Source organism: Tauraco erythrolophus, chromosome 15 (genome assembly GCF_009769465.1).
Source record: "Tauraco erythrolophus isolate bTauEry1 chromosome 15, bTauEry1.pri, whole genome shotgun sequence".
NCBI lineage: Eukaryota > Metazoa > Chordata > Aves > Musophagiformes > Musophagidae > Tauraco > Tauraco erythrolophus.
In genome coordinates this window covers 3,605,424-3,620,738 of record NC_141479.1, presented here as the reverse complement: position 1 = coordinate 3,620,738, position 15,315 = coordinate 3,605,424, and the positions used below count along the sequence as shown (strand labels likewise).

Here is a 15,315-nt window from a genome sequence, read left to right as displayed (position 1 = left end):
GTATCTACAACATCTAATTCAGGTAATGCATTAAGCATAAAAAACAAGACTATGGTTCAGGCCATCTAAATGTCACAGCAATCAGGTCACAGCTTTTATCTGCAAAAGCACAATCTGTTTTAATAAGAGTGTGTTGAAATATGCAGAGTACTCCACAAATAGCTACTTGAAGTTAGCCTTGTGTAAGATAAAGCACTCCAGTCCAGCAACATAAGAATTTCAGTTTCTGGACTTACTTTACTACTATACTATCTGTCAGAAAGCTGCTAAATAAGGAAACATTTAAGGAGATAAAATAAGTTTTCACCTAGAAATTAACCTGTATGAAAGAGACCAATAGCTATCAAAACCAACAAAAAAAAACGCAAAAAAAAGGTGCATATCTTGCAGAACACCTTAGCATTTGCTAGCTTAGATTACTCCTGAGTCTGTCTTTAAGCAAAAGATAACTCTTTCAGGAAAATCTGAATATTAGTAAAGCACAAAAATCCATAGTCTGTCAACCTTTTACCTACATTTCAGGCAGGATTACAATGGTGCCTCACACTGCTCACAGGCTTCTTGCTATCAGCTCAACTCAAAAAGCAAGTCATTACCGCCTGAAAGACAAGGTTGAACATACTTTCCAAGCTTTAGGTTTTAATTAATATGCTGCTACTGTCCTAAAGTCTTGACTTAAGCACAAGCTCTCTCTCACATTGTTCTATACCTCCCCCACTCCCTCTTACCTCTGTTTCAAGGACAAACTTTCATTAGCAATGTGATCTTTAGCACTGGCTCTATTGACTGTAATGCATGGTACTGTTCTATTTACTCAATACTACCTCATTGTTTGTAGTGCAAGCTCAACCAGTTGTAGGAGAATAGCCAATATCTGCAACATTAAAGCATTTTTTTTCTATTAGGCTGTTTTTCAGGTTGTTTTCGTAGTAATATCCAGGGAAAGCAAAAAGAAAAGGAGACATAAAAAGAAGACAGACATACGCACTACCCACAATTCCGTTTCCTTCAAGATTCTTTCATACTCCTGCCTCTCCTTTAAACTAATACTGTAAGAATATCATAGGCATGGAGTTTTGTGAATAACAGCCTTGATATCCAAATATCTTTTCTTATATAAGAATCCAAGTGATCCTTACGCAAACCCTTAAAAATCAGAAAAAAAGTAAAGCTTTTATAAACTGGCTCTACTCTGCTTTGGAAACTGAAAGCTTTCTCTTTCTTCTTCAATATGTTTCACAAATATACATGAAGGAGAAGTGGAAGCAGATCCCTAAATCAGCTTGCCTTTGATCTCTGAAATTTTAAAGTCACAGGTTAGGGCAGCCACCTCATGTGTCAGGAATTGGTTATTTTTGAGAAAGGGAAAAATGATAGTATGAAATTATTATCTCTAAGACTTCAGAAGTTCATAACTGAGTAAGATCAAAATTTATACTTGGCCTTCCAAGGGATTCAGACCTACGCAATACAGAATAAGAACATTAATGGTGACATTAAAATGGTGACATCATTTAGATGTTGTTTCCTCTTACAGAACTACATCCTCTCTTTCAGGTACCTTCTCGTTTCCAAAATGAGATCATTATGACTGAAAAGACTTGATACGAGTTCTCTGGAATATGGAGCAAGTCACACAGCTTCTTGTGATCAGCATCTGAGGTTCATAGGAAGAGGTTGTTGATTTATGTTTTCTTTTGTTTCTTTAAGCATACCACAAAAGCAGCAGTTTTCTTCTCCTGCACTTCGTATTTACATAGTGCCATTTCACACACTTTACATATAAGCAAAAGTTCATCCTGTAACAGTTTAATTCTGCTGTAAGAAGTTACTCGTGTATTAGCCAATGTTATCGACCAAGCAAACCCCAGAACTCTGTCATAGTCATGTCTTGTGACTGCTATGTATTTTCCAGTTTTCAATATCTCATGCATCCCCCTCCAATCCAACAGTAACTTGATTCAACAGGTTTGACGTGTTAAATACTGTTTTGTGTCTCTTTTCAGCTGCAAAGGACTCCTAAATTAACTTTCAGGTACACAGCTACAATGAGATCTACTTACGAAGCAAAACTTCCACCGTGGTTTTTGTACTTTTATTTCCCGAGTTGCGCGCTATAGCTCAACTTTACTCTTACTGCAATTCACTGCAACAGAATTACTTATCAGGAAAGTAATTCTGCCATAATTTCTGTAAAGACTCTTCATTTCACACACTTCAAATGTTGACACAATTCATTATAATGTTAAAGCACGTGCTTAAACTTCTCTAGAATTGGAGCCAGAGGATGGAAACACCACTAATTAGATTTCATTTCAATTCAGTAAGAATGATAACACAGTTCAGAGACTTCCCTAGAGCTCTAGTAATAGAATCTGTTCTTTTAAGCTAACATGTCCAAAATCATCACAGGAGCAAAGTTTTTGTAAAAGAGAACACAACTGTTTCTTAATCTTAAGTTTCTTTCCAATATTTTAGTGCTCATACAATATCCATTTCTCAACACCTTTTATCCCTCTCTGCCCACTGCAGCTCTACAAAGAAAGGCAGCAGGGGGAAAGAAAAACTGTTGCAGCTAACAGAAATGGATCACACAGGAAAACATGACATCTCTGCAGTTTTTATAAAAAGCAGCAACTACTATGAGTAAAAAAAGGCTTTTCCAGAGCAGACAGTGGATAGCAAATACATGAATGTGAGAAACAGGGAGAATTACTATTTATATTTCCGGCCATGAGACATAAAAGTTACATTTTTAACTATAGAAATTATAAAATAAAACAAGTCTGACTTTATGCCAGTAGTTGCTACAAAAGAAATAAATCAGCATTTTTAGTTTTGGCCACAACACTGCTTTGCTAGCAATATCAATTCCAGCATCTATGCGTCACTCTTAAACCTAACTGTTCAGCAAAGAAGTGCTGCAACACGTTGACAGAGATGTTGCCCTCGTTTGGCAGCACTTAGCTACCCAAGACCTTCTGCATATAACTAAAAAAAAAAGGAAAAAATGCCAAGTAAACCAACACATAGACGCAAGAACTGTGCAACCCTTTCAAAAGCTGTGACAAGAGCCAGCTAAAATGCTACCAGAGGAAGAGGGAAACAGTGAAGTTTTGCAAACGATCCAGAGCATCCACACAAAGTTTTCTGAGCTGTTTCTATGTTAACATGTAAGTACTGGTAGAAGCACTGCATATATACTTATTGTCAAAATGGTAGAATACTAATCTGTTATTCATCACTTATTATTCCTCAGCCACTTTTGAAAACTCTGACAACAGTTCATTAACTCATTTGTAGTGACTTTTTCAGTAGCTACTTACAGCCAGTTAAAGGAAAGAAGTTCGCAATCTTTGAGGATCACGTAATTCACCAATCTTTTTATTAAAAGGCTTCTACTCTGAGGTTTACTGTCTTCCAATGACTTTTAAAAAAGCTGCAAGTACAATTTCAAGAAAAATTCAAGTGTTCAGGCATAACATCATAGCTGTGAGAACATCCAAACGTGCTAGTGACACAGTTTTCAAACACTGCACAGCATCACACTGCCTGAAAAACGACGTTTCACGCTATTACGGACAGGTCATACTAAAGTTTATTTTTAAGTATATGCTTCTCCACCCAGACTTGGCAAGAGATTAAATGCTACTGTTTAACTTCACCAGAACAAGCAGCAGCATCTGCTATCATAAAGTCTACTCAGGCTTATCCTCAAACCACTGGGCCAAATTATTCACTTCTAATGAATATTGGCACTTCTAATTTTAAAAGAAGATAGCCCAGCTAGCTAGCCAAGACTGCCACATTTTTATGCTTGCAAAGAAAAGAATACGAAGCTTTAAACAAATTCCTTTATTTAATTCTCTGCTCATTCTGAAGTGAAATGCACCTAATTATAGGAACAAAGCAAGGTTTAAAGGAATACTTGAGGAATTCAGATTAAAGTACTGCAGCCTTCAGAGAAGCTAAGGTTACTGCTTTTGCACAAAACCTAACAGAACACAAATGCTGCCAATAACAAATGAATTCATACATATATTCAGGTATACGCATATATAATACACATAACAGAGGAACTGTTTCTGGTACTAACTCTTCTCTGTACTTGAGAGAACAGATTTGTGTGTTTCAGTCATAACATAGTGAGAGCTGGGTAGCACAGAGGATTTGTAAAGGGAAAAACAGTTTATCTATACCATCAACAACAGAATTACAACTAGGGTTTTGAAACAAGAGTTAGCCTTCCATTTTCATTGCTAAAGACAAAAAATTCCACACTGTAACAGCCTGCAGCTACAGGAAGCATTAGCCATCCTTACTTCCCCACAATAAAGACTGATGGTATTCCTATATCAGGTATTACACATAATTTAACCAATGCTCATCTAAGTTTATCAATGAAAACAGGGAGCTATTAGATGCTAACATACAGCGAGAACCCCCCATAAGGCTACAGGCACACAGCACACTCAGCCCTCCTGTAAGAGCAGGATTTTATCCCTTCCCTGCCTTGATAGCCTGAAGGCCACCTTATGTCTATCAGGAAACCCTCATCACTCATTGCTGATACCAAACCAAGGCCACAGTTTCACAACACTAACTGCTTGGTGGCCCACCTGTCTGAAAATGTTTCTCTCCTTTCTCCCACGCTGCTTGCCCATACCTTGGTGCTACAGCTGCCCTCAGAAAAACTACCTCATCTGCCACACCGCACATCAGACAGGACCGCTCCAAAACAGAGCCGTTTTTAACTGAGAACAGTGCCCTGCTCCAGTTTAATATGCAGCCCTGAAAACTTTTGTATTGGCTGAAGGCAGGTGAGGGAGGTCCATGTAGCAGCACTTACCTAAGCGAAAGTTGCCACCACTAAAAAGTTTTCATACAACTGCAGCTTGAGAATAGAATGCGGGGGCAGAAATACCTTAAGCTGGTATCGCCTTCAAACATGTTGGATCATGAAAATACAACCAAAGGGTGTAGTTTCACGGGACGTGAGCTTGGACAGCAAAGCAGCTTAGAAGTTCCCACCCTACCTGCTCTTCTCAGTGATCCTGTTTACAGCACAGCTTCACAGAGTTTTACTGACACAACAAAAAGATGGCAAAGTACGGTGCAGGGGCAAGAAAGAAGCTGGCTTCACTGCTGAAGCCAAATCTTGTGAGACTACACCCTAAGTATTTGTTGTGGAGCCACAGTCACACTTGCCAAAGGTTTACCAAACACCTGCTCCAAAACTTCAGCACTCAGATCCAGCAAATATTCAAAAATACAGTCTCTGTTAGGAGTTTTATGAGGTGATGCAGTCACCAAATAATCTGAAGTTGGAAAATCAACCATGAGACTCAAAAAAAAAAAAAAAAGACAATCATCCTGCATTTTCAGACTTTTTTTCTGCAGTCTGCAGGTTCAGAGGTATATCTTAAAAAATATTCAAAGAATCATTTATCCAAAATGAAGGTGTGACAGCTGGCAGGTGAGCCAAGAAAACCTGCTAGCACTTTGTGAAGAGGAGGCTGCAGAACAAGTTTCTCTTAAAAAAAAAAAAAGTTGTAACCGGTTTATCAGGTTAGAGGCATTCACTGGTTCTTCCGCCTCTCCCCCCATCCCATTTGTTTCCAAATGCCGATCTAACCAGCTTGTTTGTTGCTAAATTTGTTGATAGGTGAGAAAATAAATTGCACCTGCAGCTCAGCTGGATGACCAACAGGCAACCAAACATGCTTTGGAGAACTGGTAATTTGCTACCACCTGAAGTGGCAGCCCCTCCGTGTTTGCAATTTGTCCCTAGTTTAGGAGAGTGGGGGGAAAAAGGCTCAGCTTTGTCTTTCTGTGCTTAAGAATATGAATCAAATCTATTGTTGATGTATTGGATTCCATGTGCAATGCAGTGAAAGATCAGCCAGACTAGGACAGCATTTCAAACAATTTTTTAATACTTAAATGTCAATCCATGGATGAAATTTGGGTGCTTTAAACTGGTCCAAAAGCAGACTCCGGTCTCATGAGAACCTCTCCCTTTTTATGTATATCCTTCAAAGTAAGATGGTAATTACAGCTAAATACTGCAGACAGCTCTCCAAAATTATTAGCTCTTCTTAGACTTATCCTTTGTCAGGGAGACATGCAAATATTGTCTTGCAAAAGGAAAGTAACACGTCTTAAGGCAAGTCATGCTGATTCAGCCAGGTTTTCTATACAGGAAGGATTAAGAAATCCACAACACCTCCAACTTAGTATTCGATCTTTAACTTAGAACCCCCATGGCTATAATCAGAGAAGCACATGAAGATGTCGGCTTTTTGATGACAGAGTAATGGGGCTGAGAGAAAGGCAAAGTTCATTTTGGTTTTGCTCTTTAAAAGCAAGCTTCCATTCCTGCAAGGTTTCAGAGAGCCACCTGAAAACAATTTCTCCCTTAAAAGCTTGGAAACTAGGAAACCATAAAGGTCCAGCAGTTATTCAGAAAAAACATAAATAACATGCTAAATAAGCCAGTCCTGTGGTTTGAGGATCTGAACAATGAAACCTAATAAGAATGTCCCAGTAATGCAGGAAGAAATGTAGGATGCTATTCCCTTTAGTAAGTAGTGTAGGTAATGCATGTTTAGAGGCTTACACACAGGCTCGAGAGTTCCAAACACACACTTGAACTAGAGATTTCCTACATACTTTGTTAAAAAAAAACATCCTCACATTTTTCAACTTAGTAGCATTCTGCAACTACAACAACACGTCTCAATCAGCAGCCGTAAAGTTCACCATTATTGGTCCAACAACAGAGAGAAGTTATCAATGCCATTTTGAACCAAATGCATCAGGCAGACCGCTTCCAAAGGGCACACACTTTATGACTTCAGGTAACTATTTCCCTAATATTTGTACATTCCCAGGATCTCCCTTCCCCACCCAAAACACAGCTTTCAAAACATTGCACATCACCTATCAGAAAACACAGCTGGATGCACTAACATCTGTGGAATCAAATGTTTGTTACCCTGGACAAGTACAGTATTTTAAAATTGCAGCAAAACATATAGAACATACATTGCAGCAAACAGCTGTGCTTCAGAATCTCACCGTAAAATTACAGAGCAAAACTATTTCAATGGGAAACCCTATTTTAGAATATTTCTTAAGAAAAAATCCAAGTAGTAAGTCATGTGAGATGGAACACTGTAAGAATATGAAGTAAAAATGACGTGATGCATCATTTGTTGAAGTGCCTGGTTACAAGCAGAATAAAGATTTAACCACAGGTTACAGCCTTTTAATAGACCCTATCATTGCTGGAAAGTGAACTAAATAATAATAGAAAGAGGTTTTCTGTGGTCAATGGAAAAACTCCAGACCCACAGTAGCTGATCTACTGTTTACCAGCTATGAATTACAGAATCAGAGTCACAGGATGGTTGAGGCTGGGAGAGACCTCTGAAGCAAGGTTAAAAGTTACAATGGATTTGTGCTTAGCAATTAATTCTCACTTCCCTCTGCATGTAGAGACTGGGAACTCAAGGCAAAAGGCAGAAGCAGGCACTGAAACTTTCATTTACATGATTGAGATGTGTGCTAAAGTGAGCAATTTCAAGCAGCATCATCATCAAATCTTCTACCACAATCCAAGCAGGGTGTGGAAAGCTAACAACATTATCTCAAATCAAGGTGCAAGTCTACTTCCTTTTCCACCTTTTCAAATAACCATTTCACCCACCTGTGCTTTTTCTAATCAAAACACTTAACCGAGTTAAAAAAACCTCCACAACTGTATATATTACAAATACCTGATTCATCCTTAAAATACATGATGCAATTAAAACATTTAATGGATTTATCTTCAAAAATGCATAAAAGGATCTATTATTAAAGAATATGCTTTTTGCCACCCTTGCAAGTGGGAAGATCAATTAATTCTCTCTTCACTCCCATGGAGTCAGGACACATGGAGGTGAAGGGAGACAAGCTCACGTAACGTGTGTTCCAGAAGACCTATGACAGAACTGGCCACATCACAACAGGCATCCAACAATTAATAGCAAAATCATTATTTAGTTGAATAGCCATGCCAAACAAAAAGGAAAAAAATTCTTGTTTTTCAAGAGTCTCTACCCACCTACACACAAAGGTAGTATTTCCTTTTATTTGCTAAAGCAGACCCACCTACAGTGCAATTTATGGCAATAAGATACAATCTCTCATAAAGTATTGCGTATAATTAAAGTGTGTCTGTTATAAAGGTAAACAGAGTGTACTAGGCTAAGCTGTTCCAGATGTCTTTAGTGCAAGATCTGGGACAAGATCAAACCTGCAGCTGCACATTTTCTCAGGGGTTATTTTGAAGCTTTAAAAAAAAAAAAAAAAAAAATCACCTCTTGGTCTTGGACTCTAGCAAAACTAGTACAAGTAGAATAAATACCATCTGCAGCTAATGTTGACAGATTTTGAGACACATAAAAATTACATATTTCTATTTTCAAAGATGCTCACTCCAAAGCGTTAACCATTCAGTATCAAAGAGGGTTAGCATCTAGTCTGCCAAGTTATCTGTGTCACCAGAAGTTACAGCAACATGAACCTGTTCTACTGCCTAAGCAAGTTTCTTGCTGAAACACACCCACGAATGATTCAGACAAGGTGTGGAAAGCCAGTTTTATATGTTACGCAAAAATGCACTATTGTATTTTTCCATTCAAGCACATTTCACATATAGAAAAGATGGTGAAAGCAAGCAAACTTTCAGGAACTGCCTATGTATACACCATTTGCACTGAAATATTTTAGTTAACTTAAAGGCCTCTTGAACTGCAAGGATCATACAAATTTACAGATTCACTGTCTTAGTGTGATATTAGGCGAGCCAAAGAGCAAAATACAGAAATCATAGAAAAAAAAAAAACAAATCACCTTATAATCCACTAAACTAATTAAGCTCATCTGGAACAGAGTGATACAAAACGAGCACAGCTGGTGTTTTATGAAAGTATAGTTTTGAAGGCTTCAACTAGCTTTAACGAGTGAGAAAAGGTCAAGTTTTTTAATACACATTATGACAGTGAACCCGTAGATTAAAACATACCACCTAAATTTTGACAGTTTGATTAGCTCTGCTAATGAAGTAGTGCTCTTATCAGCCTATTATTTTAAGGCTTAAGCAAGAGAAATTTGAAATAAAAGTAGATCTACCAAAATAATCAGAAGCCAGATCTTCCAAGGACTAGAGCATCAGCTCAAATACTCTGGTACTGTACATAACTGTTTCAGAATTACGGGGTTCCCATTTCAGGTCTCTTTTGGGTTAGCTTTAAAATAAACACAAAAACTCGCTAGTGATTTCAAAGTGAAAAGCAAAATTAAAGTCTATTTCTTCTATCAAATCATCTGGATCTTGTCCCCAGGCTTCACCCTGAATAGCCCCTGCTCCCAAGAGCAGCACCTCACCTGTTGAAGAACCCGGTCCAGTGGCTCAGCTTTGCCCAGTCCCTCTGGTGTTAAGCCACTCACTTCGCGACACTGGTCACTTAAGTCCAAATTGTCTGCTTTCACCAGGGATTTGTGTAGTGTCCCTACCTAAAAACATTAAACAAACGATGGGCAAAAGTGAGGAACAATCGAATTGGCTCTTTTTAACAAGGCATTCAGACTGCAGAAAAAAAAAATCAGAAAGGTGCGGTATCACGTTCCCAATAACAACCGCAATGAGCAAAAGCATTTGTCGATTTCACAAATCGAAACCTTTTGCTTCGTTGCTTCGGTTTCTCTCCCTCCCACCCAGGAGAGCCACGCTCTCTGCTTCGGTGAATCAGAGCCGGTTTTCACGGGACGCCTTTTGCAGTTAGCACCGATTTTTGCCGGAGTTGTTAATTGCAAAGGGAAGATAATAATATTAAGGCAGTTTCGTGAATCCGTTCGTGAAATTGATAATGGTGTTTGTTTTAACAAAGCCCTTCATCTCGGGGCGGGGGGGGGGGGGGGGGTGGGGGGGGTGGTAGGGGAGGGGTGTCTTGTTTATGATAGGGCTTTGGCGAAAAAAATAAAAGAATAATTAGAGCAGTTTTTCAGATCAGCCTAAAAATTAAAGGAATTCAATATTCTCTTAAAGGTTACCCAACAATGGTTTAAAAAACAAAAAAACAAAGCTGCGGCAGCAGGCCGCAAAGGGTCCAAGGTTAGCCCGCATGCACATTCGGAGCCTGCCGAGGGCAGCTTTTTGTTTCAACGCTTTACAAGTCCGTAGACATCTTCGAGTTTGAGGCTACAGATGTTTTAAGGGGGACGGGGCGAGGGGGGTGGAAGTGGCCAAACTTTCGTTAAAAGTTACTTCTTCCCTTAAAACGGAACAAAAAGGACCTTCTTGAGTGACTAACCCGCTGAGTGAATGACCCCCGGGCTCGGGGGCCCCACTCCCTCCCCTCGGTGCATTTGTGAAATGAACAAACGGCTCCGGGGAGGCGGCGAGCGGCCGGGCGAGCCCGCTCGCCCTGCGCCCGGGGAACGCGCCCTCGCACCGGGGATCGAAGCCATACCTTCTTGCTGTGTAGATCCACAACTTGCCACACCAAGAGAATTAGTTCCCTCTCATCCGAACCCAGTTTAGCCCCATATGCACCAGCTGTTGCCCCAAACAACACCACCAAAGAGTCACTGTGCGAAGCCGTCATGACCACAGGGGGAAACAACTACAATCAAAAGCAGAGGTCAAAAAAAAGAGAAAAAAAAAAAAAAAAAAAGACAAAAAAAAAATAGACAGACAGACACACACACAACAACAACAAAAAAAAGAACAAAAAAAAAAAATCCGACAAAGCTCACCCCCTACCTCCAAGTGATCAAAGGGGAAAAGAGCGAACGAGGAGTCACAATATCAAGAGAAGAGAAAGAGCTCTTTGGGAGGTAGGGTGTTCGAGACAAAAAAAAAATGGAGAAAGCCTGCATCTCTACCTGTTCCCGGTGATCTCCTTCTTCCCGGGGCTGATTGGGAGGCGAAATTAGCAAGCTGTGGGTTTCTTTCCCTCTGACATCATGGCAGAAGCCCAGCCTGGGCTTGGGCTTTTTTTTTTTTTTCCTCTCTTTTTTTTTTTTTTTTTTTTTCTTCCCCCTTCCCCTTCCCCTCTCCTGAGTTACCTGCCCTCGGTGCAGCTCATGTGACTCTAGTCAATCTCCCAGAGGGACAAGGCCATTGGGCCTTTGGGAAAGGTGTAGGAGGGACGGAGGGAGAATCAACGCCTGGCTGATCTGGCCTGATTGGTTTTTGAGGGAGATCAGAGGAAAACTCCCTTTCTCTCTCTTTAATTCCGCCCGCAGGAAGTGCCTCTACCTGCTTTCAGTTTTGCGGGATCCCGTCCGGCGCTGGGCGCGGGCAATGCGCGCTCCGGCTGCGCGCCCGCGGCCCCTCGCCCGCGCAGGTATACGGGGGTCTGTGCACTCTGATGGGGTCCCCCTTTTTTTAGAGATCTGAAAAAAAAAAAATTTGAAGAACAGGCGCGTACGGTTACTAACGCAATCTGCGACTTAGCTTTGAAATGCGCAGAAGTCTTCCCTTGCTTCTAACTCATCTTTCGTGCACGTCGCTGGTACGCGTCGAGCTGCCAACGTTAAGGTGTGATAAAAGTGCAGGATTATACAGGAATGTTTAAGGGATGTGACGGGCAGAAAGTACTTTGCAATTCAGGCCCTATTCTGTGGTTTGCAAAGGTGGGTCCTAGTCAAGTAACTTTTGTTTTTGAGAGAGGGTGTATCTAGGGTGTTTTGCAAAACAGAAATACAAAGCCCTGGATTTTCTACCCTGTAACTGCTCAGTGAAGAACTATCTCCTGGGCCTTAACTACAGTCCAAGATGGGCAGTTTTTCTCTGCACAAGCGTTTCTGCTCGTAACACTGGGGGCTGAGACAAGTTTTGGAGACATTGTCAAACTCAATTTTGTTTTAAAGCAGAGATAAAAATCAAAAAGCCTCTAAATTGTTTTGACCACATAATTATTTTTCCTATTGCCACCACTGAAGAGTTACTAATGATTTTTATAAGCCAAATGCTACAAGTTAGACTAGTCATGATTTTTCTTTCGCTTAATTAATCTTCAGTTTGTACTTCAGTATTAGTGTCGTGTTGAAATACAATTTTCACTGAATTAAAAATGGTGCTGCTGTTTAGCTACTGATGTCTATCACAGGAAAATGCAGAGTTGGACATTTAACTGTGAATATCTGATGGGTTTAAACCTTAACATCACATTTTCCTTTCTTTTAACATGCTAATTTTATAATTGATTAATTATAGCAGTTATTATGGACCTCCTTCAGCAAACACCAATTCACACACTAACACCATCAAGAAGACTATTTCAATTTATTTCCATGAAAGTAAACTACAGTTCAAGGATGTTGTCTCATGTGAATTATCTCAGAATTCATGTATGGCAAGCATTTACCTGGCAGAGGCCACGCAGAGAACTTTGCAGTGCGCAGGTGTATCTCACTGAACATTACAAAATAGATGTTAAATGCCTCTCAGCTGCTGTCTCTGCTGCTCACATGTGCAGCTGCCTAAAAAGCAGTCCTGAAGATAGATCATTGTTACAGAAAGGGCAAATTCCCAAACACTCAGAGATGAAAACATTAATCTGTAACGTATATATACTTACAAATTCAAAATATTTTCAGCAGTATATTTTCTGGTATATTTTCTCCCCTCCCAAATAGACATATGTTCACAGCGGTGTTTGGGGAGAGGCAGTATCTGTACACATAAATTCAAACACAAATTTTACCTGTAGCTACATTCGCTACCTGTACCAGTCTGCTATAATCTAGCTGCCTTCATAAAGGTGCCATTTCATAGCCCTAATACGCAAGTACTTCCTATAAAATGAGATTATAATTAGCAGATTTCTACAGAAGACCATATACATAATATGTTCTTGCTCACAGGCTTCGGGGAATTGGCACAGAGAATGCCAATACCTATGTAACTGTCTTTCAGGATCTAATGTGAAAGAAAAAAGTATCGTAATTCACTTATAGCAACATGTCAAATTAAAGAAGTCCTACTCATATCAATGCCAAAGACCCTTGAAAATTTATTTGAAATCTATGGATGGCATCAAAGGTCAGTGAGTCCAAAAGCTTGTATGCTTTTCACAATTACATTAGCTCATCTAATAAAATGTAGTATCTCTTCCTAGAAAATCCATCTGGTTTCTAACCTTAGACTATGTTGACTCATATATTTCTAATGTTACTAATACATCTAAACTATTCTAGCTAAAGTGACTTCAAACATATTCTAAAATGTTTAAAAGAAAAATTTAAATAAACACCGGCCTTCCTGGGATTTCAGGCGTTCTCAAGTATCAGATTATGCAATTGTTTTCCCATCCACCTTCTGTCCACAACCCTCTATCTCTCTGCTTGCCACCCTTAATTATAGCAGACTCTGCAATGTTATTGATCAAAAAAAATTAAAGGAATGACATCGCATGTTTCCACAGAACAGCAACAGGATCCACTTCCTGAAACAACATGCGGGCCAAGCCCTTGTACACTGAGCATTAGCAAAGTTAATTTGTAACCAAGATCTTGCTGAAATAAAGAGTTATTCCTCACTTCAGCTCTAATCCTGGCAGGCATACTTATAGAGGTTCCGGTTTGTAGGCTCCATACAAGGATAATGTCTCATAAACGTGACTAGGTGGAGAATAAAAGTTTTAAGGAAGGGCAGTCGTTGTTATGCAAGTTCAGTATTGTGATTATTTTGTCTGTTTCTTTTTTAATCAAACAAACAAAATCAGAAAATAGAATGGTTTTACAGTCAGATCACATGAGAACACTGAAGCAGCTCATTAAATGCATTGTGATTGCAAAGGACAAAGCTATAGTAACAATCTCATTCTTATTATGCACACTATATAATTTCATGAATCGAGACAAAGAAACAAAAATAGAAAATACTGCCACCCCTTTTACCCTTACTACATTATTACTAAAAAACCCCGTGGACCAAATATCTTGATCACTTAAGTCCTTTTGTTGTAACACAAGGAAAGGAGTATGAAACTTGAAGACTTGGGATCTGGAGTAATATCCTGTCCATTCAGACCTACAGCAGCACTTCAATTATCTTTCAGGGAAGTAAAAGTCAATCTTCTGTTCCAAACTTGTATGACATGGAGAAGTTATTTGTCTTCCTCACAATTATTTTACTCATCAGTTAAAAGGAAGACAATGATGATGATGTTTAACCTTGCAAAATAGATTGAAGTGCCCTGAGAAAAGTGAACTAACTTTGAAATTGGGTCTAACTTCAAAATTGGCCATGCTGTGGGGCAGGGAGGTTGGATCAAATGACCTCCAGAGGTGTCTCCTAGCCAAAATGATCTGTGGGTCTCAGAAACAGAGAAGTTAAATTAAATAAGTATGAAGCCTTGGTGTTTATCTGCACAATAGGGATAGCAGTAAATTCTCTGTGCCTCAGCATCTCCAAATTGAACTGGCAGAGGAAATAAAAGGTCTCTAAGCGATCTGTAAGTAAACGTGAAAAGACATTTAGATTTCATATCCATTCAGTCCTTGGCTCCTGGATGGGATTATAAGCAACTGTAGCAATATTTTCTGAAGGAGGTACTTACTGTAACTCCTGAATTATAAACCCATATGTAAAGAATTTTCTGGCATCCTTTCTTCAACAGCAAATGAGTGGGAAAGGGCATGGGAACAACTGCGTAACAGTGTTCTTTGATTGCTGTCCAGATGTTTGGAGAGATCTGATTTTTTGCTCTGCCAGGGAGGTCTGTCATGATTACAATGCAGCGAAGAAGCCTTGAAATAATTTCCATTGGGATATTCACAAAAGCTCGGCAATATGCAAAAGTGCTTCACAAAGGTGGTTTCCAATGGATTGTTACCCTGCAGAAACTAGCTTCATCAAGGCACACTGAAAGCATTCACTTGGAATCCTGTTACAGTTGGAATTTAATTTCTTTTGACTCAAAGGTAAATTAAAATATAAAATTGGTGACTAGGCTAGATAAATAAAAATGAAATTACTTTCCCTGTTATTTTACATAGCTTCTCTCCTTTATAGGATGACAATCAATCCAATGTCTTAATTATACAAAGGTTTTATACATGCTAAGCTCCCACTGGAGTATAGATGCATGCTGTTTAGCCAAATTTCTCCAGACTACAGGTGTCAGACTTTCAGAAGATCTAAGTATTTACTTCTCTATCAAATTTATGGACAGAGCAAACATGCATGCATAGTAGTGTCTTTCATTAATATTGTTATAGATTTAGATTTGCATTAAAGTTAACTGTTTACAACAA

At 39.3% G+C, this 15,315-nt stretch overlaps 1 protein-coding gene across 3 annotated transcripts in view; it reads right to left on the bottom strand.

Moving 5' to 3' along the window:
• The window catches only part of ESRP2 (epithelial splicing regulatory protein 2), a 44,084-nt gene extending 33,429 nt beyond the window's left edge, over positions 1–10,655 (bottom strand). For all 3 annotated transcript variants that reach the window (XM_086620930.1, XM_086620931.1, XM_086620932.1), the window contains exons 1-2: positions 10,521–10,655; positions 9,436–9,564 (exon numbers count right to left, since the gene is read on the bottom strand). In XM_086620930.1, the coding sequence (XP_086477056.1) occupies positions 9,436–9,564; positions 10,521–10,655 (264 nt within the window). The remainder of the gene's footprint in view (positions 1–9,435; positions 9,565–10,520) is intronic.
• Positions 10,656–15,315: the final 4,660 nt, after the last annotated feature.